Source organism: Ciconia boyciana, chromosome 16, assembly GCF_034638445.1.
Source record: "Ciconia boyciana chromosome 16, ASM3463844v1, whole genome shotgun sequence".
NCBI lineage: Eukaryota > Metazoa > Chordata > Aves > Ciconiiformes > Ciconiidae > Ciconia > Ciconia boyciana.
In genome coordinates this window covers 15,367,299-15,390,723 of record NC_132949.1, presented here as the reverse complement: position 1 = coordinate 15,390,723, position 23,425 = coordinate 15,367,299, and the positions used below count along the sequence as shown (strand labels likewise).

Sequence of the window (23,425 nt, the reverse complement as noted above, 5' to 3'; positions counted from 1 at the left end):
GGCGGCGGGGGGGCGGCGGCGGCAGCGGCGGCAGCGATGGGGTCGCAGGCGCTGCAGGTGCTGCGGCAGGGCGTGTGGGCCTCGCTGACGGGCGGCTGGTTCCTGGACCCGCACCAGAGCGCCTTCGCCAACTGCTTCCACCTCTACGCCTGGCTCTTCCTGCTGGGGCTGCCGCTCGTCCTCTACACGGTGGGCCGGGGGGTGCCGGCCTCCGGGAGGGGTCCCGGAGGGCTCCCGGGGGCTCCTGTGTGCGGGGAGGAGTCCCGGGGGGGCTCTCTGGGGGCCGAGAGGGGCCCTGGGGGGCCCCGGGAGGGGGCTGGGGTCCGGGAGGGGTCCCGGGGGCTGGGAGGGAGCCTGGGGGGCCCGGGAGGGGCGCAGGGGGTCCCAGGGGCCGGGAGAGGGCCCGGGGGGTTGGGGGCCGGGAGTGGGCTCCAGGGGGTCCTGGGGGGCTCTTGGGGCTGGGGAGGGTCCTGGGGGTGCCGCCTGACACACACCCCCCCAGGCGCTGCCCCCAGCCCGGGGGTGGGGGCCCTGTACTGCGGGCTGGTGGCCTCCTTCTTCGCGGTGGTGAAGACGGTGAACTACCGGCTGCACGCCATGTTCGACCGGGGGCCGAGCCCGAGGGGGACCCCGAGGGGGGCGACGGGGGCGGCCGCCCTGCTGCACCCCCACACCCCTGAGGAGGGGGACAGCTCCCCGAGGTGAGTCGGGGGCGGCCGCTGCTTGGGGGGCTCTGGAGGCTTTGGTGGGGGACGTGGGGGTGGGTGGCAGCTGCTGGGGGCTGAGAGAGCTTCTGGGGGGCAGGGGAGCCGTGGGGCTGCTTCTGGGGGGGGACATGACACAGTGATGGGATCGGGGGGCTTGGGGAGGTGGGGGGTGTGGAGGGTCCCCACGTGCTGCTGGGGGGAGCCTGGGGGCGTGGGCAGGGCTGGGGGGGCGTGGGACACCCCGGGGTTTTTGGGGGCACGCTGTGGGTCTGTGGGTTCCCCAGGGTGGAAGGGAGGCCTTGGTGGGGGGGGTAGGGGTGTGTGGGTGTCCTGGGGCGGAGGGGGGGGCACCTCGTGGTCTGTGGGTGCCCCAGGGTGGACGAGGGGGTGCAGGGGGTCCCCTCACACCCCCCCCCCCCGCTGACGGCCCCTCGCAGGCCCCCGGGGGGGGGGTGGAGCTGACGGTGTTCCGGCGGCCGGGCTCGACTCCCCCCGTGCGCTGCAGCTCCCAGCACTCGCTCTGCGGCTTCAATCAGCTCTCGGTGAGTGGGGGGCACGGGGGGCATCCCCTGCGCTGGGGGTCCCCGTGTCCCCCCGTAACCCCCCTGTCATCCCCCCCCAGGAGCTGCTGCCCCACCTGGCGGACGCCGGAGCGGCCACGGGTGAGTGTCACCGTCACTGCACCCCTCCCGCAGCCCCGAGACCCCCACCCCGGTGCCCCCCACCCCTAACGCCCCCCCGCCCCTGCTGTGTCCCCCTCCCAGACATCCGGCAGCTGGTGCAGGAGCAGGGCAGCAACAACGTCATCGTCACCGCAGCCGACCGCGACCGCCTGCGCTGCGGCCCCCGCCCCGCCACCGGTGGGTCTGGGGGGGGGGCACGGGGCGCTGGGGGGGCAGCCCCGGCGCTGGGGTCCCCCCTGCCTTTCTCCCCGCCCCCCCCCCTTCCACAGCCACGGGGAGCCCATCGGCAGCCGGCACGGAGGAGGGGGTCCCGGCCGGCAGCCCCCCCCCGTCCCCCCCCCGGCGCGGGGGCTCGTCGGAGAGCGGGCTGAGTCGGGGGGGGCCGGGGCGCGGGACCCCCAGCAGCCAGCGCACGGCCTCCACCCGCCTGGACAGCCCCGGGGCCCCCCCGGCAGGCAGCGACACCGACCCCCCCTCGGAGGCAGAGCCCCCCCCGAGGGCCGGGGGGGGCCGGGGGGGGTCTTCGGGGGGCTCCAGCCTCAGCCTGGCCTCCAGCCACCCCCCTTCTCCTCCTCTTCCTCCTCCTCCTCCTCCTCCTCTTCCTCCTCCAGCCTCTCGGCCGACTCCCCCCCGCCGCCCCCCGGCCCCCCGCCTGCACCCAGCCCCCTGGCCAAGGCCGACCTGGAGGCCCCCCGAGGGGGATGGGGGTGAGGCGGATGGGGCCCCCGGAGCGTGACCGGCCAGGGGAGAGCCCCGGCTCAGGAGGTGAGTGGGGCAGGGGGTCCAGCCCCATAGTGGGGGGAGCCGGAGGGGTTCCAGCCCCACCGTGGGAAGATTTGGGGGTCCAGCCCCATAGCGGGGGGTCCGGAGGGGTTCCAGCCCCACAGTGGGAAGATCTGGGGGGTCCAGCCCTATAGTGGGGGGGTCCTGAGAGGTTCAAGCCCCATAGTGGAAAAATTTAGAGATCCAGCCCCATAGTTGGGGGGTCTAGAGAAGTTCCAGCCCCCATAGCGGGAAGATTTGGGGGTCCAGCCCTATGGCATGGGGGCTGGGGGGGAATCCAGCCCTATAGCTATGGTGTTCTGGGGGTCACCGGGGGTTCCAGCCCCATAACGTGAGGATTGGGGGTGCCCAGCCTCATAGCTGAGAGGGGCTGGGGGGTCATGCTCTGTGGTGGGAAAACCTGGGGGGTCCAGCCCCATAACTGAGGGGTCCTGGGGGGCTGGGGGGGTGCAGCCCCCTAGTGGGAAGACTTGGGGTGACTTTCCCCATAACTGGGGTGTCTGGGACATCTGGGGGGCTCCAGTCCCGTAGTGGGAAGACTTGGGGTGCCCCGCCCCATAGCTGAGAGAGTCCTGGGGCTCTGTGGGCACCCCCAACCCTTGTGTCCCCCCCCCAAACCCAGCACTGGGGGGGCAGCGGGGGCCCCCCCCCGGCCAGGCCACCCGCCGCCGCCACCACGCCGGCTCCAACCCCACGCCGCCCTCCTCCGCCATGGGCTCCCCCCCAGGTAAGCCGCCCCCGCTTCCTCTCTCCCCCTCCCCGCGCCTGCCCTCTCCCCCTCCCCGGCCCCCTTGACCCCCCCTCTCCCCCAGGCTGCCCGAGCCCCCCCGCGGCCGCCCGGCCCCCCCGGGGCGGGCGCTGACGCTGCCGGCGGCCCTGCAGCTGGCGGGGGCCCTGCTGCTGCCCCGCGGGGCCCTGCACGAGGCGGCCGCCTTCGACGACACCTCCGAGGGCGCCGTCCACTACTTCTACGACGAGAGCGGTGAGACGCGGCCCCCCCGGGGCCCCCCCGACCCCCCCCGGACCCCCTCACACACCCCCCCTCGCTCCCCGCAGGCGTCCGGCGCTCCTACACCTTCGGGGCGGCCGGCGGCGGCTACGAGAACCCCGTGGGGCAGCAGAGCGGGGCCGAGCCCCCGGCCAGCAGCGCATGGTGAGGGGGGGCTGTGGCAGGGGTGGGGGGAAGATTCGGGGTGTCCTGGCCCCGTACCAGTGGGGTTTGGGGTCTCGCTGCCCCATAGCTGGGGGGTCTGAGGGGGCCCTGCCCCATAGCTGGGAGATTTGCCGTGTCTTGGTGCTGTAGAAGGAAATTTGGGGTGTCCTTGCCCCATAACTGGTGAACTTGGGGTGTTCCATATCTGTAGTAAGACATTTGGGGTGTCCCTGGCCCCATAACTGGGGGATTTGGGGTGTTCCAGCCCCATAGGAGGGAAATTCAGGGTGCCCCAGCCCCATATCCAGGGGATTTTGGGTGCCCCAGACCTGTAGCAGAAAATTTGGTGCATCGGGGTGCAGTAGTTGTGGGGTTTGGGGGGGCCTGGTCCCATAGCTGGCAGATTTGGACTGCCCCAGCCCCATAACTGGGGGATTTGGGGTGTCCATGGCCCCATAACTGGGGGATTTGGGGTGCCCGAGCCCCATAGAAGCAGATTCAGAGTCCCCAGCCCCATATCCAGGGGATTTGGGGTGCCCTAGACCTGTAGCAGGAAATTTGGTACTTTTTGCCCCGATAGCTGTGGGGCTGGGGGAGTCCTGGTCCCATAGCGGGGAGCTTTGGGGTGCCCCAGCCCCATAGTGGGGGGATTTGGGGGGGTCTTGGTCCCACAGCTAGGAGATTTGGGGTGCCCCAGCCCCATAGTGGGGGGATTTGGGGGGGTCCTGGTGCCATAACTGGGGAACTCGAGACCTTCCAGCCGTGTGGTGGGAGACTTGGGGGGCCCGGGCCCCATAGCGGGGGGCTTCAGGGTGTCCTGCTCCCGTAGCTGGGGGGTGGGGGGGTCCCAGCCCCACAGCAGGGAACTTTGGGGTTTCCCACCCCCCCTCACACCCTGTCCCCTCCCCCAGGGACCGTCACTCGCCCTCCTCCAGCGTCACCTCGGCGGAGGCGGCCGAGGGTCCCCCCCGTCCCTCGGGGGGACTGCCGCTGCGCCGGGGACCCCTCGAGGCACCCGAGGTGAGTTGGGGGGGACAGGGGACACGGGGGGGACACGGAGGTGGAGATACGGGGGGGCACACGCATGGCCCTGCGTCCGTCCCTCGCAGAGCACCTGAGTGGGAGGGGTAAGGGGGGATACGGGGGGGTCCGGAGGTGGGGGTGACAGGGGACCGGTGTCACCCCCTGCCCCCCAGCTGGAGTTGCTGGAGCCCCCCCGGGAGCCGGCGGGGGCCCGGCCCCCCCCTCGCCGCGCCTACCGCTGCCGGGTGCTGCCGGGGCGCTGGGTGCGCCTGCGCTACGACCGCCTGGCCCTGCTGGCCCTGCTGGACCGGTGAGTGGTGCTGGGGGGGGGCGGGACCCCCCCGGGACCCCCCGCCCCTCTGTGACACTGGGGGGTGGCCCCGAGACCCCTCCCGGCCCCGGGGGTGGCCTCAGCCCCACCCTGACCCTTCAATGTCCTGGGAATGTCCCTGAGAGCCCCTGGGGTTTGGGGACACCCCTGAGACCCCCTTCTGGCCCCAGGGATGTCCCCAAGCCCCCCAATCCCGGGGACGTCCCCAAGACACCCCCCATGACCCCAGGGATGTCCCCAAGACCCCCCCATGACGCCAGGGATGTCCCCAAGACCCCTCTCTCTGGCTCCAAGGATGTCCCTGAGCCGTCCCGATCCCAGGGACATCCCCAAGACCCCCCATGACCTCGGGGACATCCCCAAACCCCCTCATGACCCCAGGGATGTCCCCAGGGCCCCCACATGACCCCAGCGATGTCTCCAAGCCCCCACACCTTGGGGACATTTGCAAGACCTTTCCCACGAGCTCAGGGATGTCCCCAAGACCCCCGCATGACCACAGGGATGTCCCCCACGCCCTCCCGTCACCCCAGGGATGTCCCCAAGCCCCTCCCCACCTTGGGGACATACCCAAACCCCCACTTTCTGCCCCCAGGGATGTCCCCAAGCCCCGCCACAACCCCAGGGATGTCCCAGCATCCCCCCATCCCCACCCCCAAGGCCATCCTGTCCTCCCCCGTCACCACCAGGGTCCCCCATCCATCCCTCCCCACCCGTGGGGGTCCCGTGCGTGTGTGTGTCCGTCCCCCCCCCACAATCCGTCACCTTGCAGGAACCGCCGGGTGCCGGAGAACGTGCTGGCGGTGGCCCTGGTGGCCTTGGTGGCCTTCCTGGGCTACGGGCTGCTGCTGCGGGGGCTCTTCCGTGACCTCGGCCTCTTCCAGTTCTGCCTCGTCATCGCCGGGTGCCAGTACTCCCTGCTCAAGGTGGGGGCTGGGGGGCGAGGAGGGGTCCCCGGGGGGGCAAAGGGGGTCCCCAGGGGGCAAAGGTGTCCCCAGGGGGGCAAAGGGGGTCCCTGGGGTCCCCGGGGGCAAAGGTGTCCCCAGGGGGCAAAGGCGGGTCCCTGGGGTCCCTGGCAGGGCAAAGGTGTCCCCAAGGGTCCCTGGGGTGGCAAAGGTGTCCCCAGGGGGGCAAAGGGGGGTCCCTGGGGGTCCCCGGGGGGGCAAAGGTGTCCCCAAGGGTCCCCGGGGTGGCAAAGGTGTCCCCAGGGGGCAAAGGGGGTCCCTGGGGGTCCCCGGGGGCAAAGGTGTCCCCAGGGGGGCAAGGGGGTCCCTGGGGGTCCCCGGGGGGGCAAAGGTGTCCCCAAGGGTCCCCGGGGTGGCAAAGGTGTCCCCAGGGGGGCAAAGGGGGGTCCCTGGGGGTCCCCGGGGGGCAAAGGTGTCCCCAGGGGTCCGGGGGGGGGCAAAGGTGTCCCCAGGGGGGTCCCTGGGGGTCCCTGTCAGGGCAAAGGTGTCCCCAAGGGTCCCCGGGGTGGCAAAGGTGTCCCCAGGGGGGCAAAGGGGGGTCCCTGGGGGTCCCCGGGGGGGCAAAGGTGTCCCCAAGGGTCCCCGGGGTGGCAAAGGTGTCCCCAGGGGGGTCCCTGGGGGTCCCTGTCAGGGCAAAGGTGTCCCCAAGGGTCCCCGGGGGGGCAAAGGGGGGTCCCTGGGGGTCCCTGGCAGGGCAAAGGTGTCCCCAGGGTCCCCCCCGTCCCCACCGCGTCCCCTTTTCTCTTTCAGAGCGTGCAGCCAGACGCCGCCTCCCCTATGCACGTGAGTGCCCGGGGGGGTCTATAGGTGCTGTATGGGCTGGGGGGCAGGGCTATAGGTGCTCTGTAGGTTCTTGGGGTGCTGTTACCCCTGCTATACAGTTCAGGGGGTGTTGCTATAGGTGCTGTGTGATTCCTGGGGGGGCTGTCACACGGCTTCTGTCATTCGGCGGGGTTGCACGTATACGCTGTACAATTCTATAGGATTCCCTATAAAAGCTGTGTGGTTCTGGAGAAATTATTATATGTGCTATGTGATTTTAAGGGAATCTATACATGCTGTACGGCATGGGGGGTGCTTACACCTATTATATGCTTCTATAGGAAGAACTTTATATGTTCTGTGATCTTAATGATGTCCTTATGCATGCTGTATGGTTCTGGGGGGTCCCTACAGATGGTATATGGTGCTGGGGGGGTCGTTGCACGTCCTGTGCGTGTCTGGGAGCCTTCTTTCGTATGCTATATGGTTTGGTGAGGCTGTATGTATAGGATAGAATTGTAAAAGGATTCCTATAGGTGCTGTATGGCCTTGGAGAGGGTCTGTATATGCGCTCTGTGGCCTTGGGGGTCCCTGTATGTGCTGTAGTGCTGTATGGTTTTGGGGGTCCCTATATGACCTGTATGGTTTTGGGGGGTCCCTATATGACCTGTATGGTTTTGGGGGGTCTCTATATGACCTGTACGGTCTTAGAGGGTCCCTATATGACCTGTACGGTCTTGAGGGGTCCCTATATGAGCTGTACAGTGCTGGGGGTCCCTATATGAGCTGTATGGTCTTGTGGGGGGTCACTATGTAGGCTGTATGGTCTTGGCAGCCCCAAGGGGGGGGTGTCCCTGTGTACGTTATATGGCTCATGGGGGTCCCTAAACACGCTGTATGGCCCCAGGGGGTCCCTCTGCCCACGGGGGGGGCAGGGGAGGGGGCAGGGCCCGGGGGGGTCCCGGGGGTCCGTGTGCCCCCTCCCCGCGCTCACCCCCTCCCCGCAGGGCCACAACCGGCTGATCGCCTACAGCCGCCCCGTCTACTTCTGCCTGGCCTGCGCCCTCATCTGGGGGCTGGACGCTGCCGCCCGCGCCCCCGCGCCCCCCGGCCCCCGCCCCGCTCTGCGGCCTCCCCTCCTCACCCCCGCCGCCGCCCGCGCTGCCCGCGACGTCGCCACCGGTGAGACGCAGACGCCGGGGGCTCTGGGGTGGGGGTGGGGTCTTACTGACACCCCCCCCCGGCTAATTTTGGTGCCCCCCAGTGTTCACCCTCTGCTTCCCCTTGGTTTTCCTGCTGGGGCTGCTGCCCCAGGTCAACACCTGCCTGATGTACCTGCTGGAGCAGGTCGACATGCACGTTTTCGGCGGCACCGGTAGGGGCTTGGACCCCCCCCCCGAGGGTCTGGGGACCCCCATGCCCTGTTTTGGATGGGGGGGTGTTTCCTGCTAACCCCCCCTCTTTGCAGCCGCCACCAGCCCCCTGGCCGCTCTCTACGGGCTGGCCCGCAGCCTCCTGGTCGCTGCCGCACTCTACGGCTTCTGCCTGGGGGCCATCCAGGTATGGGGGGCTCCGGGGGGGGCTCCGAGGGGTCGCTGGTCTGCCCTGGGGTCCCTGATGTGCCATGGGGTTCCTGGGGGGTCCTGATCTGCTCCAGGGAGTCTTGATCTGCCCCAGGGGGTTTCAGTCTGCCCCAGGGGTCCCGGGGGGGTCCCTGATCTGCCCCAGAGGTCCCCGGGGGGGTCTTTGGTTGCTCAGGGGGTCCCTGACCTGCCCCGGTGGGTCTTTGCCCCAGGGGTCCCGGGGGGGTCTCTGACCTGTCCCAGGCGGCCCTGACTTGCCATTGGGTCCCCAGGGGGGGTCTCAACCTGCCCCAGGGGGGTCTTGAGCTGCCCCGAGGACCCCCCGAGTGGGTCCCTGAGCTGCCCTGGGGTCTCTGTGGGGTTTGAATCTGCCCCTGGGGGCCGTGACTGGTTCTGGGGGGCTTGGGGGGGGGGCGGCACCTGTGGGTCCCTGGGGGTTCAGACCTGCCTGGGGGGGTCTCCAGCCAATTCTATGGGACTCATGGGGTCCCTGGCGTGCCTCGTGGGGTCCCTGTGGGCCCCGAGGGGGCTGTAGGGTGCCCGTGGGGCTGGTGGGGTGCCCGTGGCCCCCCCCCACTGCCCCCTCCCCGCCCCACAGGCGCCGTGGGGGGAGCAGCAGGTCCCCCTCCTCTTCTCCGTCTTCTGCGGGCTCCTGGTCGCCGCCTCCTACCACCTCAGCCGCCAGAGCAGCGACCCGGCCCTGCTGTGGTGGGGGGCCCGGGGGCCGGGGGGCCGGGGCACCTGGGGGGACCTGGGGTGGGGGGACCAGCAGGGACCCAGGGGAGAGCGGGGTCCGTGGGGGTCTGGGGGAGGATCAGGGGGTGTGGGGGAGGAATGGGGCATCTAGGGGAGGAATGGGGGGCTGGGGAGGGGCTGGGGGTCCCGGGGGGGACACACACGACACAGAGGGAGCCCGGAAGCCTGGGTCCCCTGGGGTGGGGGCACGGGGGGGACCCCTGGGCACCTGGGTGGGTCCTTTGCGGTGGGGGTCCCACGGGGAGGCTGGGCTGGGTCCCAGACACCCGAGTCCCCCTGCCTGGGGGGGTGGGGGGGGGGGGCCCAGGCGCCTGGGGCCCCCATTTTGGGGTGTGGGGGGGTCCCAGACGCCTGGGTCGCCCCCCAGGTCCCTCATCCGGGCCAAGCTGTTCCCCGAGCTGGAGAGCCGCAGCCCCGAGGGGCCGCCGGGCAGCGAGGTCCGGGACCCCCTCCCCGAGCAGCTGCGTGCCTCCCTGGTGAGGACGGGGACGGGGGGGGACATCGAGGACATGGGGAGGGGGCGTGGGGACATCAGGGACACCATGGGGGGACGGAGACGCCGTGGGGAGGGGGTCTTGGGCGCCATGGGGCGCCTCAGGGACGCTGTGGGTGCTTAGGGGTGTTGGGGGTGATGTGAGGATGTTGGGGACACTGGGGGGGACACGCTGGGGACACCACGGGGGTGTGGAGGATGATGGGAGGACGCTGGGGACGCTGGGGGGGGCGTTGGTGACAGCGGGAGGGGGACACCGGGGGGTGTTGGGGGTGATGGATGTTGGGGACACCGGGGGTTGTTGGGGGTGCTCTGGGGGGCTTGGGGACACCGTGGCAGGGCCGGGGTCCCTGTGGGGACCGGGAGGGGGGACAGTGGGGTTCCCCGCTGACGCCCCCCCGCAGCGGGAGGTCCTGCTCTCGGACCTGGTGGTCTGCCCGGCGGTGGCCGTGCTGACCTTCGCCATCAGCGCCAGCACCGTCTTCATCGCCCTCAAGGTACGGGGAGGGGACGGGGGACACCGGGGGGGGGATGACAGGGTGGTCCCGGCAGCCCTGACCCCTCCATGTGTGTGTGTGTCCCCCCCAGTCGGTGCTGGGCTACATCCTGCATGGGCTGGTGGCCCTGCTGGGGCTGGTGGCCCATTACCTCCTGCCCCAGCTCCGCAAGCAGCTGCCCTGGGGCTGCCTGGCCGGGCCGGTGCTGCGGCCCCGCGAGTACAGCCAGTTCGAGGTCCGCGGTAGGTGGGGGACAGCCTGGGGGGGAAGGCGTGGGGGTGTCCCCCACCCCGCTGACCCCCCTTGTCCCCCCCCGCCCCGTCCCAGGCGCGGCGCAGCTGATGTGGTTCGAGAAGGCGTTTGCGGGGCTGCAGGCGCTGGAGCGGCTCTGCCTGCACCCCGCCGTCGTGCTGCACGCCCTCACCCACCAGGCGCAGGCCCTCAGCGCCCGCCCCGATGCCGCCTGCCTGCAGTAAGGACCCCCCCGGGATGCCCCCCCTCCCTGGGACCCCCAACTGGGAGAGCAGACCCTCCGTGGGCACCCCAATCCCCGGGCAGCCCCCCTGCACTGGGACCTGCTGCCTACCCTGGGGACCCTTCTGGCGCTCAGCCCACCTCGGGGGTCCCCAGCGCACCCCCAGGACCCCCTAACACACTCTGGGACCCCCAGCCCACCTCTGGGGACCCCCAACCCCCCCCCAGGACCCCCTCAACTCCTCCCTAGTCCCCCTTTTGCACCCCCCATGCTGCTTGGGTGCCAGCTTGCTGCCTGCATCACTCTCTGCCCTGTGGGGGGGTCCATGGGGTGCTGGGGTGGTCTAGGGGGTGCTGGGTGCCCCTGGAGGGGTCTGTGGGGTGCTAGGGGCTCCCAGAGTAGTGTGGGGGTTGCTGGGGTCCCCCAGGGTGGCTGGGGGGGAGTCTAGGGGGTGTGGGGTGCCCCTGGGAGGTGCGGGGGGCACCCAGGGGGTGCAGGGTGGGGGGTCCCTATCACACCGCAAGCACTTGGGGAGCCCACACCTTGTCTGCAGGGGGTTTGGGGGGGCCACATCGTTCACGGTGTGTCCCCTGTCGCGTGTCCCCCCCCCCAGCGCGCAGGCGCTGCTGCTGACGGCGGCGGGGCTGCGGCTGCTGCGGGGGTCCTTCTGCAGCCCCTCGCAGCTGCCCCCCGCCCTGGCCCTCGCCCTCCTGCTCTTCCGCTGCGACTTCCCCCGCCTCTCCCAGGGGCTGCTCCTTGACCTCTTCCTCGCCTCCTTCCTCGCCGCCAAGGTGGGGGGGGCCCGGGGGGACACCCAGGCGTCCGGGGTGGGGAGAGGCATGGGCACCCGGGAGGATCCGGGTGTTTGGGGGACGTGGGACTGCAAGGGGGCATCTAGGGGGACCTGGGTGTCCAGGGGGAACCCGGGGGGGCCCAGGTGTTGAGGGGGACCCAGGCATCTGGGATGGGGCGGGGGGCATGGGCATCTGGGGGGATCCGGGCACTTGGGGGGACCCAGCTATCTGGGGGGATGTAGGTGTTTGGGGGCACCCAGAGGGGGTGACCCAGACATCTGGAGGGACCGAGGTGTCTGGGGTGGGGAGACATCGGCATCGGGGGGGGTCTGTAAAGAGGCACACGGGGACACTGCTATATTGGGGGGACCCAGGGGGTGAACCAGGCATCTGGGGGAACCCAGGCGTCCGGGGCGGGGGGGGGGACACATGGGCATCCAGGGGGGATCCAGGCATTTGGGGGGACGTGGGTTTGTAGGGAGGGACACGGAGGTGTCTGGGGAGGACCTAGGTGTTTGGGGGGGACCCCGGCGTCCTGGGGGGGGCCCCGGGGTCCAGGCTGACGGGTGCCCCCAGCTCTGGGACCTGCTGTACAAGCTGCGCTTCGTGCTGACCTACATCGCCCCGTGGCAGATCACCTGGGGCTCGGCCTTCCACGCCTTCGCCCAGCCCTTCGCCGTGCCCCGTATCCTGCAGCGGGGGCAAACGGGGGGGGGCTGGGGGCTCCCTGGGGCACGCGGGGCTCTCGCTGGGCTGTGGGGAGGGGGCTGGGGGTCCTCTAGGGGGTTGGAGTCCTCCCATGGGTCAGGGTTGTCCCCTGGGCCAGGGTTTCCCTGTAGGCTGGGGTCTTGGTGTGGGTCGGGGTCTCTCTGTGGGGTCGGGAGCCCTCCCCAGTGGGTTGGGATCCCCTGGGCCAGGCTCTGCCTGTGGGTCAGGGTCCCCCCCATGAGTTGGGGTCCCCCAGAGCTGGGGGCTGGGGCCTCGATGTGGGTCAGGAGGGGTCTCTCTATGGGGCTGCCCCCCCCCCCATGGGCTGGGGTTTCCATGGGCCGGGCTCTCCCTGTGTGTCGGGGTCTGGGTGTGGGTCAGGGGCTCTCGGTGGGGTCAGGTCCCCCCGCGGGTGGGGGTCTCGGTGGGTCGGTGGCCCTTGACGGGGCAGACTCGGGGCTGCTGCTGGCGCAGGCGGTGCTGGGGGCCCTGCTCTCCTCCCCCCTGGCCCCCCTCCTGGGCAGCGCCCTCTTCCTCCTCTCCTACGCCCGCCCCGTCAAGTTCTGGGAGCGTGACTACAAGTGAGGGGGGCAGGGGGTCCCAGGGGGTCCTGGGGGTCTCGGGGCCGTGGGGCAGCACCCTCTTCCTCATCGCCTGTGCTGGGGAGGGGCCTCGGGGGATGCTGGGGGGATCTGGGGGTCTGGGGAGGGTCCAGGATGAGGTTTGGGGGGATATGGGGGTGTGGGGGGGGACCTTGGCGTCTGGGGAGGGTCCAGAATGGCGTTTGGAGGGGATATGGGGGTTCCGGGGGTCTGGGGAGGGGCCAGGGTTGGGACTGGGGGGGCTATGGGGGTGCTGGGGAGGGACATGGGGGGGATCTGGGGGTCTGGGGAGGGGCCAGGGTGGGTCTCGGGCTGGTGTGGGGGCAGGGGGGTGTTATGGGGCTCTGTGGGGGGTGCTGGTGGTTATGGGGGGTTGTGGGGCCGTAGGGGGTGCAGGACAGTTGGGGGGTCACCGTGGGTCTGACTGGCCCCCCGGCCCCTCAGCACCAAGAGAGTGGATCACCCCAACACCCGCCTGGCCACGCAGCTCGACCGGAACCCCGGTGGGTGTCCCCCGGCGCGGCCCCCACAGCGCCTGCCCCACAGCAGGGCCCCCATAGCACCCAGCCCACCCCATGGCCCCTCGCAGCCCCCCATCGCAGCGCCTGTTCTGCCCCAGGGGCCCCCAGGACCCCCACCCACCCCAGAGCCTACCCCAGACTCCCTCCTGGGACCCCGCAGCCCCAGGCCAGCCCCATAGCCCCCATATCCCCCACTGCCGTCCCAGCACCTGACCCAGGCAGCCTTACAGGGCCCCTATATTCCCCCATAGCTTCCTATACCCCCCATATCCCCCTATGTCTCCCCACTGCCATCCCAGTGCCCAGGGGCTTCCCCAGCCAGCCTTACAGTGCTCCTATAGCCCCCGTATCCCCCCCTACTGCCATCCCAGCGCCCAGGGGCTGACCCAGCCAGTCCCATAGCCCCACGTAGCCCCCCAGCTCCCTATATCCCCCATAGCCCCCCACTGCTGTCCCAGCACCCAGGGGCTGCCCCAGCCACTCCCACAGTGCCCCCATAGCCCCTATATACCCCCATAGCCCCCCATATTGCCCCCGCTGCTGTCCCAGCACCCAGGGCCTGCCCCAGCCACTCCCACAGTGCCCCCATAGCCCCTATATACCCCCATAGCCCCCCATATTGCCCCAAATCCCACCCAGGCTCGGACGACAACAACCTCAACTCCATCTTCTACGAGCACCTGACGCGGGCGCTGCAGCGGGCGCTGAGCGGGGACCTGGAGCTGGGGCGCTGGGGCCCCGCCGCCGCCGGGGACTGCTTCGTGCTGGCCTCCGACTCCCTCAACGCCCTCGTCCACCTGGTGGAGGTGGGACACGGGCTGGTCACCTTCCAGCTGCGCGGCCTCGAGTTCAGGGGTGAGCGGGGACGTCCTCGGGGCGGGGGGGGACGTCATGGGCGGGGGGACACGCGTCGGGGACGGGCACGCTGCGGTGGGGCCGCGCGTCTCGCCGGGGAGGTGGGAGACGGGCTCGTCGCCTTTGCGGTGCGGGGACAGCGGGGACGTCCTTCATGTCGCTGTCTCCTTCACAAGGGTTTGGGGACAGATCGGGGCCATCCCTGTGCCTGCTGGTGTCCCCGTCCCCACTGACGTCCCCTTCATGGGACACTGGGGACAGACTGGGGCCATTCTTCTCCCTGCTGATGTCCCCATCCCCGCTTGATGTCCCCTTCCTGGGGGATGAGGGACAGACTGGGGACCTCCCTGTCCCTGCTGATGTCCCCTTCCTGGGGGATGAGGGACAGACTGGGGACCTCCCTGTCCCCGCTGATGTCCCCATCCCCACTAACATCTCCTTTATGGGGGCTTGGGGACAGATTGAGAACCTCCCTGTCGCTGCTGCTGTCCCCGTCCCCGCTTGATGTCCCCTTCCTGGGGGATGAGGGACAGACTGGGGACCTCCCTGTCCCCCCTGACGTCCCCATCCTCGTTTGATGTCCCCTTCCTGGGGGATCAGGGACAGACTGGGGCCCCCACGACCCTGCTGAGGGTGAGACCGGCGTGTCCCTGTCCCTGCTGACGTCCCCATCCCTGCTTGATGTCCCCTTCCTGGGGGATGAGGGACAGACTGGGGACCTCCCTGTCCCTGCTGATGTCCCCTTCCTGGGGGATCAGGGACAGACTGGGGACCTCCCTGTCCCCGCTGATGTCCCCATCCCCACTAACATCTCCTTTATGGGGGCTTGGGGACAGATTGAGAACCTCCCTGTCGCTGCTGCTGTCCCCGTCCCCGCTTGATGTCCCCTTCCTGGGGGATGAGGGACAGACTGGGGACCTCCCTGTCCCCCCTGACGTCCCCATCCTCGTTTGATGTCCCCTTCCTGGGGGATCAGGGACAGACTGGGGCCCCCACGACCCTGCTGAGGGCGAGACCGGCGTGTCCCTGTCCCTGCTGACGTCCCCATCCCTGCTTGATGTCCCCTTCCTGGGGGATGAGGGACAGACCAGGGACCTCCCTGTCCCCGCTGACGTCCCCATCCTCGTTTGATGTCCCCTTCCTGGGGCATCGGGGACAGCCCGGGGCCCCCACGACCCTGCGGAAGGGCAGACTAGCACGTCCCCATCCCCGCCGATGTCCCCGTCCCTGTCCCCGCAGGCACGTACTGCCAGCAGCGGGAGGTGGAGGCCATCACGGAGGGGGTGGACGAGGACGAGGGTTGCTGCTGCTGCGAGCCGGGCCACCCCCCGCACGCCCTGAGCTTCAACGCGGCCTTCGGGCAGCGCTGGTTGGCCTGGGAGGTGGCGGCCGCCCGCTACGTGCTGGAGGGCTACAGCATCAGCGACAACAACGCGGGGGCCATGCTGCAGGGCTTCGACCTGCGCCGCGTCCTCCTCACCTACTACGTCAAGGTGGGGCCGGGGGGCTGGCGCTGGGGGAGTTGGGGTTTGCACCGGGGGAAGGGGCTCTGCACGAGGGGAGTTGGGGTTTGCACAAAGAAAGGGGGCCTGGCGCAAGGGGAGGGGCTTGGCACCAGGGGAATTGGGGTTTTCGCAAGGGAAAGGGGCTTTGCACGAGGGGAGTTGGGGTTTGCACCAGGGGAGGGAGCTTTGCATGAGGGGAGTTGGGGTTTGCACCAGGGAAAGGGGCTTTGCACGAGGGGGGGGGGGACTTGGCACCAGAGGAATTGTGTTTTGCACCAGGAGAACGAGCTTTGCATGAGAGGAGGGGCTTTGCACAAGGGGAAGGGGCTTTGCACGAGGGGAGTTGGGGTTTGCACCAGGGCAAGGGGCTCTGCACCAGGGGAGTTGGGGTTTGCACAAAGAAAGGGGGCCTGGCGCAAGGGGAGGGGGCTTGGCACCAGGGGAATTGGGGTTTTCGCAAGGGAAAGGGGCTTTGCACGAGGGGAGTTGGGGTTTGCACCAGGAAAGGGGCTTTGCACGAGGGGGGGGACTTGGCACCAGAGGAATTGTGTTTTGCACCAGGAGAACGAGCTTTGCATGAGAGGAGGGGGCTTTGCACGAGGGGAAGGGGCTTTGCACAAGGGGAATTGGGGTTTGCACCAGGAGAACGAGCTTTACACCAGGGGAAGGGGCTTTGCACGAGGGGAATTGTGGCTTGCACAAGGAAAAGGGGCCTGGCACAAGGCGAGGGGGCTTTGTGCTGGGGGAACTGTGTTTTGCACCAGGAGAAGGAGCTTTGCACAAGGGAAAGGGGCTTCGCACGAGGGGAACTGTGGTTTGCACAAGGGGAGGGGCTTGGCACCAGGGGAATTGGGGTTTTCGCAAGGGAAAGGGGCTTTGCACGAGGAGGGTTGGGGTCTGCACCAGGGGAAGGGGCTTTGCACGGGGCACTTTGCACGAGGGTGGCCCCACCCTGGGGCCCCGCTGACCCCCCCCATGTCCCGTCCCCCCCCAGAGCATCATCTACTACGTGACGCGGTCGCCCAAGCTGGAGGAGTGGCTGTCGCACGAGGGGGTGCGCGAGGGGCTGCGCCCCGTCACGGCCCCCGGCTACGCCGACCCCGACCCCACCTTCAGCCCCAACATCGACGAGGACTTCGACCCCCGCCTGGGGGGGCCCAGCCTGCCCGCCTTCCGGCAGGCCTTCCTGGGCTGGATCCAGCACTGCGCCGCCCGCCGGCACCCCGTGGGTCTGGGGACACGGGGGACACGGGGGGACCTGGGGGACAGGGGGGGAACACGGGGGGAACACGGGGGGACACGGGGACGTGGGCGTGCATGGGGGACGCGGGGGGACAGATCCACCCCTGCACCGCCCAGCCCTGGGTCTGGGGGCACAGGGGGACACGGGGGAATGGAAGGACACGGGGGACACCCGTGGGGACCCCCTCTGACCCCGTGTCCCCCGTGTCCCCCCGTCCCCCCAGCCCGTGGACAAGGACTGGGACTCACCCCTCGTCACCCTCTGCTGTGAGCTCTGCGTCCTCGGCCGCCGGGCGCTGGGCACTGCCTCCCACAGCATGTCTGCCAGGTGGGACCCCCACATCTAGGGGGCCCCCCAACGGGGGGATGACACCCCGACATCTGGGGGCACCCCAACATGGGGGGACGACACCCTGACATCTGGGGGGACCCTGGTGCTCGGGGGGAACTCAGGGGTCCAGAGGGGACTTGGTTGCCTGGGGGTCCCTGGCATCTGGGGGGACCCCGACATCGGGGGGGATGGACCCAGGCATCCGGAGGGGACCCAAGTGTCCAGGGGGCACCCAGGGGTCCAGGGGGACCCAAATGTCTGGGGGTCCCCAGGAGACTGGAGGGGGGACCTGGGTGTCCAGAGGGGTCCCAGGCATCTCGGGGGTACCTGGGTGTCTGGGGGGTCCCAAATGCTCGGGGGGGGTCCCAGGCATCTGGGGGGTACCTGGGCGTCTCGAGGGGACCCCAAATGTTCAGGGGGGGTCCCAGGCATCTGGGGGGGACACCCAGGTGTCCAGGGGGAGCCCGGGCATCCGGGGGATACCCAGTCATCTGGGGGCACCCAGGGTGTCCAGGGGGGGTCCCAGGCATCCAGGAGGGACCCCGGTGTGCGGGCAGCCCCCCCTGACCCCCCCCGCCCCCCCAGCCTGGAGCCCTTCCTGTACGGCCTCCACGCCCTCTTCTAGGGCGATTTCCGCATCACGTCCCCGCGGGACGAGTGGGTCTTCGCCGACATGGACCTGCTGCACCGCGTGGTGGCCCCCGGCGTGCGCATGGCGCTCAAGCTGCACCAGGTGGGGGGACGCGGGGACCCCCGGAGCTGCTGCAGGCGGGGGACGTGGGGGGGGGACACCGGGGACCCCCCTGGGGCTGCCATCGGGGATGGGACATGGGGGGACACGGGGACCCCCCTGGAGCTGCCACCAGGGGTGGGACATGGGGGGACACACCGGGGACCCCCTGGGGCTGCCATCGGGGATGGGACATGGGGGGGACACGTTGGGGACCCCCTGGGGCTGCCGCTGGGGATGGGACACTGGGGACTCCCCTGGAGCCACCACCAGGGATGGGACATTGGGGACACACATTGGGGACCCCTTGGAGCTGCTGCCAGGGGTGGGACATGGAGGGGACACATTGGGGACCCCCCTGGAGCTGCCACTGGGGATGTGACATGATGGGGACACAGTGGGGACCCCCTGGAGCTGCCAGGGGGGATGGGACCTGGAGGGGACACAGTGGGGACCCCCCTGCCCCCTCTGTTGGGGATATGAGATGGAGGGGACACAGTGGGGACCCCCTGGAGCTGCCACTGGGGATGGGACCTGGAGGGGACATGTTGGGGACCCCCCCTGCCCCCTCTGTCGGGGATGTGAGATGGTGGGGACATGTTGGGGACCCCCCTGGAGCTGCTGCTGGGGATGTGACATGGCGGGGACACCTTGGGGACCCCCTGGAGCTGCCACGGGGGATGGGACCTGGAGGGGACACCTTGGGGGACATGGCGGGGACACCTTGGGGACCCCCTGGAGCTGCCATGGGGGATGTGACATGGCGGGGACACCTTGGGGACCCCCTGGAGCTGCCACGGGGGATGGGACCTGGAGGGGACACCTTGGGGACCCCCTGGAGCTGCCACGGGGGATGTGACATGGCGGGGACACGTTGGGGACCCCCTGGAGCTGCCATGGGGGATGGGACCTGGAGGGGACACGTTGGGCCCCCGCCCCCTCTGCCGGGGACGTGACGTGGAGGGGACGCGCCGGGGACGCCCCCGTCCCTGCCGCCCCCAGGACCACTTCACGTCGCCGGAGGAGTACGAGGAGGCCTCGGCGCTGTACGAGGCGGTGGCCGCGCACGAGGGCCGGCTGGTCATCTCGCACGAGGGGGACCCGGCCTGGCGGGCGGCCGTGCTGGCCGAGGCCCCGGCCCTGCTGGCCCTGCGCCGCGTGGCCGACGAGGCCGCCGACGAGTACAAGGTGGTGACGCTCAACCGCCGCCACCTCGGCTTCCGCGTCATCAAGGTGAGGGGACGCGCCAGCCCCCCCGCGCCCCCGCTCCCTCCCAGTGCCCCCCAGTGACTCCTGACACCCTCCCAGTGCCCCCAGTCCCTCCCAGTGCCCCCCAGTGACTCCTAACACCCTCCCAGTGTCCCCAGTCCCTCCCAGTGACCCTCCCAGCGCCCCCGGTCCCTCCCAGTGACCCCCCAGTGACTCCTAACACCCTCCCAGTGCCCTCCCAGTGCCCCCAGTCCCTCCCGGTGCCCCCAGTGCCCCCAGTGACTCCTAACACCCTCCCAGTGCCCCCAGTCCCTCCCAGTGATCCCCGGTGACTCCTAATGCCCTCCCAGTCCCTCCCAGCGCCCCAGTGACTCCTAACACCCTCCCAGTGTCCCCAGTGCCCTCCCAGTGCCCCCCAGTGACTCCTAACACCCTCCCAGTGTCCCCAGTGCCCTCCCAGTGCCCCCAGTGACTCCTAACACCCTCCCAGTGCCCCCAGTCCCTCCTAACACCCTCCTGGTGCCCCCAGTGCCCTCCCAGTGCCCCCAGTGACTCCTAACACCCTCCCAGTGTCCCCGGTCCCTCCCAGTGAGCCCCAGTGACTCCTAATGCCCTCCCAGTTCCTCCCAGTGCCCCCCAGTGACTCCTAACACCCTCCCAGTGTCCCCAGTCCCTCCCAGTGACCCCCAGTGACTCCTAATGCCCTCCCAGTTCCTCCCAGTGCCCCCCAGTGCCTCCAAACACCCTCTCAGGGACCGCCAGTCCCTCCCAGTGCCCTCCAGTGACTCCCAGTGTCTCCTAATGCCCCCCTAGTGCCCCCCAGTGCCTCCCAGTCCCCCCCACAGTGCTTTCCAGTCCCCCTGGTGCTTCCCAGTCTCTCCCAGTCCTTTCCACTCCCCTCAGGGCCTCCTAGTGCCCCCCAGTGCCTCCAGGTGCCCCCCAGTCCCCTCCCAGTGACTCCCAGTACTCCCCCAGTGCCCTCAGTCGGTTCCCAGTGCCCTTCCAGTCCTTCTCAGTGACTCCCAGTAACACCCCAGTGCCCTCCTAGTATCTCCCAGTGTCTCCTAATGCCCTCCTAGTGACCTCCAGTGCTTCCCAGTGACTCCCAGTACCCTCCCAGTCCATTGCCAGTGCCTCCCAGTCCCTTCCCAGTGACTCCCAGTACCCTCCCAGTTCATTCCCAGTGCCCCTCAGTCCCCTCCCAGTGCCTCCCAGTGCCTCTCAGTCCCCTTCCAGTGCCTCCCAGTGACCCCCCAGTCCCCTCCCAGTGACTCCCAGTGCCCCCCCAGGTGAACCAGGAGTGCATGTGGGGGCTGTGGGCTGGGCAGCAGCAGGAGCTGGTGTTCCTGCAGCCCTCCCAGTGCCCCCCAGTCCCCTCCCAGTGACTCCCAGTGGCCCCCCAGGTGAACTGGGAGTGTGTGCGGGGGCTGTGGGCCGGGCAGCAGCAGGAGCTGGTGTTCCTGCAGCCCTCCCAGTGCCCTCCAGTCCCCTTCCAGTGCCTCCCAGTGCCCCCCAGTCCCCTTCCAGTGCCGCCCAGTCCCCTTCCAGTGCCTCCCAGTGCCCCCCAGTCCCCTCCCAGTGCCCCCCAGTCCCCTCCCAGTGACTCCCAGTGCCCCCCCAGGTGAACCGGGAATGCATGCAGGGGCTGTGGGCCGGGCAGCAGCAGGAGCTGGTGTTCTGCAGCCCTCCCAGTGCCCCCCAGTCCCCTTCCAGTGCCTCCCAGTGCCAGTGACTCCCAGTGGCCCCCCAGGTGAACCGGGAGTGCATGTGGGGGCTGTGGGCTGGGCAGCAGCAGGAGCTGGTTTTCCTGCAGCCCTCCCAGTGCCCTCCAGTCCCCTCCCAGTGCCTCCCAGTGCCCCCCAGTCCCCTCCCAGTGCCTCCCAGTGCCCCCAGTCCCCTTCCAGTGACTCCCAGTGGCCCCCAGTCCCCTCCCAGTGACTCCCAGTGCCCCCCCAGGTGAACCGGGAATGCGTGCGGGGGCTGTGGGCTGGGCAGCAGCAGGAGCTGGTGTTCCTGCAGCCCTCCCAGTGCCCTCCAGTCCCCTCCCAGTGCCTCCCAGTGCCCCCAGTCCCCTCCCAGTGCCTCCCAGTGCCCCCCAGTCCCCTCCCAGTGACTCCCAGTGCCCCCCCAGGTGAACCGGGAGTGCGTGCGGGGGCTGTGGGCCGGGCAGCAGCAGGAGCTGGTTTTCCTGCGGAACCGCAACCCGGAGCGGGGCAGCATCCAGAACGCCCGGCAGTCGCTGCGCAACATCATCAACTCCTCCTGCGACCAGCCCCTGGGGTACCCCATCTACGTCTCCCCCCTCACCACCTCCTTCGCCGGCGCCCACCCCCAGCTCCGCGCCCTCGCCGGGGGCCCCCTCGGCCCCGCCGCCATCGCCCGCTGGCTGGCCAACGCCTGGGCCCGGTGAGTCGCCCCGAAACGGGCACCCCCCCCCACACGCCCCCAAAGGTGCCCACGGAGATGCTGGTCGGGCCCTGAGCACCCACGGCATCCCCCCCCCCCCCGCTCTGGGGACCCCCTGCCTGCTCCCGGGGACCCCCAGTGCTGGGGGGGGGCTGTGGTCTCCTCCTGGGGACCCCCAGGAACCCCCAAGCCCCCATATCCCCCGATCCTGCACCCCCCAACACCACGTTGCTCCCCCAACCCCACTTCATCCCCCAACTTCATGTCCCCCCAATCCTGCTGTCCCCCGTGTCCCCCTGTCCCCTGTGTCCCCCTGTGTCCCCTATTGCCCGCCCATTGCCCCCCATCCCCCTGTCCCCCCTTGTCCTTCCACCCCCAACCCCTGAGTCCCTCTGAGCCCCCATGCCCCCCATGTCCCCCCTGACCCCCACGTGTCCCCCCCAAGGCTGCAGAAGGGCTGCGGCGCTGGCTGCAACAGCGGGGGCAACATCGAGGACCCAGACTGCGGGGGGCTCGGCGGGGAGCGGCCCCCGGCCCCGCGGGCGGCACGGCCCCCCGGGGCTTCAAACCCCCAGGCCGCCCACCCCCACCACCACCCAGCCCCACCCAGGTAGGTGCCGGGGGGGCTGGGTCCTGGGGGGTGGACAGGAGGGTCTGGGGGCCCAGACGCCCGGGTCCCCTCGGGGGGCGTCTGCATGGCTCTGCCCCCCAGCGTGTCCCCCTGTCCCGCAGGCCCTGAGCAGAGCGGGGGTCCCGGGCTGGGCTGGGGGGCCCCCGCAGGACCGCCCCCGCCAGCGGGGCCCCCCCGGCCCCGGAGCCCCCCGCCCTTCGCCTACGACGGCCTCTGCGGCAAATGGAGCCTGGGTGGCCGCAAGGGGGGCAGCGAGGGGACCCCAGGGCACCCCGCGCCCCCCGGCACCCCCGGGGGTGGCACCAGCACCACGGGAGGGGTGAGTGCCCCAAACGCCTGGGTCCTTTTGGGGGGCTGGACACGGGGGTCTTCGGGAGGGGGCCTGGAGGGGGGTGTTCTGGGAGCCCCCAGCTCTCTGGGGGGAGCTGGGGCTGGGTCCTCTGGATGGTCCTGGGTGACTTGGGGGGACCCAACACCTGGTGTGGGGAGCCCCCCGTACCCCATCCTTGCGCCCCTGTACTTGGGGGGGGAGCTGGGGCCCAGTGTCCCCATCACCCCCCAGCTCCGTTGTCCCCCCAGGCCCCTGCGGACGCCGGCGCCCGCCCCGGAGCCCCCGGGATAAGGAGAGCCCCACGGCACAGCCCCTCCTGGAGCACCAGTACTGACCCCCGGCCCCCCGGCCCCCACCCCTGGGCTGGTCCCGACCCCCCACGGACAGCAATAAGGACCCGGGAGCCCCCCCCCCCCGAGACCCCCAGGGACCTACAGGGCCCCCCGGGGCCCCCTGGAGCAAGCGACGGCGGCGACGGCCCCCCCCGGAGCCTGCGGCCCCCCCAGGACCCCCCCGGGCCCTCGGCCTCTTTTTCGAGGGATTTTTTTTTTTTTTTTGCCGATTCTTGAGGGGTTTTTGTTGGATTTTGGGTTTTTTTTGGGTTGATACGAAAAATTAAAAGAACCAAAAAAAAAAAAAAAGCTTCAAAAAAGCCGTTTTGACGTTTTCCCGCCGCGCCGGATGCCGGGGTCCCCCCCTGGCACTGCGGGGGGGCGGGGGGGGGGGCTCCCGGATGCCCGGGTCCCCGTGTTTGGGGGGGCCCTCCCGGGTGCCGGGGCCCCTGCCCGGGGTCCGGGGTGGGGGCGCGAGTGGGGGCCCCCCCGCAGGCCGGGTCCCCCCGCCCGCGTCCTCTGCGGCGGGAGGAAGCGACGGCGGAGGGGAAGGGCGGGGGCGGGGGGAGCTCGGGCGCCCGGGTCCCCTCCCAGCCTCGGCGGCGGGGTGCGAGCGGGGGGTCCCCCCCCAGACCCCCGGGTGCGACCGCCAGCGCCTGGGTCCCGCAGCGGCGTGGGGCGGTGGGTGGCCCCCCCGTGACGGTGACAGTGACACGAGGGGCCGGAGGTAGGAGCGAGTCGGGGGGGGGAAGGGGGGCCTTGCACGAGGGCTTTGCACGGCGGGGTCGCACGAGGATTGCGCGCAGGGGACGGGTCTCGCGTGGGGGCCTTGCACGGGGCGGGGGGGCTTTGCACGAGGGAGGCCTTGCACGGGGGGCGGGGCCCTTGCACGGCGCTTTGCACGGGCGATTTGCACGGGGCCTCGCACAAGCGTCTGTGCACGCGCGGCACGGCCCCGGCCACCCTCGCACGCTCCTCGCACGCCTACGCGCCCCCCCCCTGTAAGTCCCCTCGTGC

At 70.4% G+C, this 23,425-nt stretch overlaps 1 protein-coding gene across 1 annotated transcript; it reads left to right on the top strand.

The window, feature by feature from the left end:
• Nucleotides 1-36: 36 nt before the first annotated feature.
• On the top strand, nucleotides 37-21,118 carry PCNX3 (pecanex 3). The gene is made up of 29 exons (XM_072881556.1): nucleotides 37-189; nucleotides 1,145-1,249; nucleotides 1,330-1,369; nucleotides 1,472-1,567; nucleotides 2,831-2,900; nucleotides 2,986-3,155; nucleotides 3,230-3,326; nucleotides 4,238-4,346; nucleotides 4,523-4,659; nucleotides 5,453-5,606; nucleotides 6,396-6,428; nucleotides 7,415-7,589; nucleotides 7,672-7,782; nucleotides 7,876-7,967; nucleotides 8,589-8,698; nucleotides 9,114-9,222; nucleotides 9,644-9,736; nucleotides 9,912-9,978; nucleotides 10,064-10,208; nucleotides 10,825-11,002; nucleotides 11,582-11,690; nucleotides 12,165-12,294; nucleotides 12,760-12,818; nucleotides 13,476-13,691; nucleotides 14,931-15,184; nucleotides 16,191-16,421; nucleotides 17,395-17,502; nucleotides 18,502-18,732; nucleotides 20,840-21,118. Exons 1-29 carry the CDS (start codon nucleotides 37-39, stop codon nucleotides 21,116-21,118), a joined length of 3,861 nt encoding a protein of 1,286 aa, XP_072737657.1.
• The last annotated feature ends 2,307 nt before the right edge of the window (nucleotides 21,119-23,425 follow it).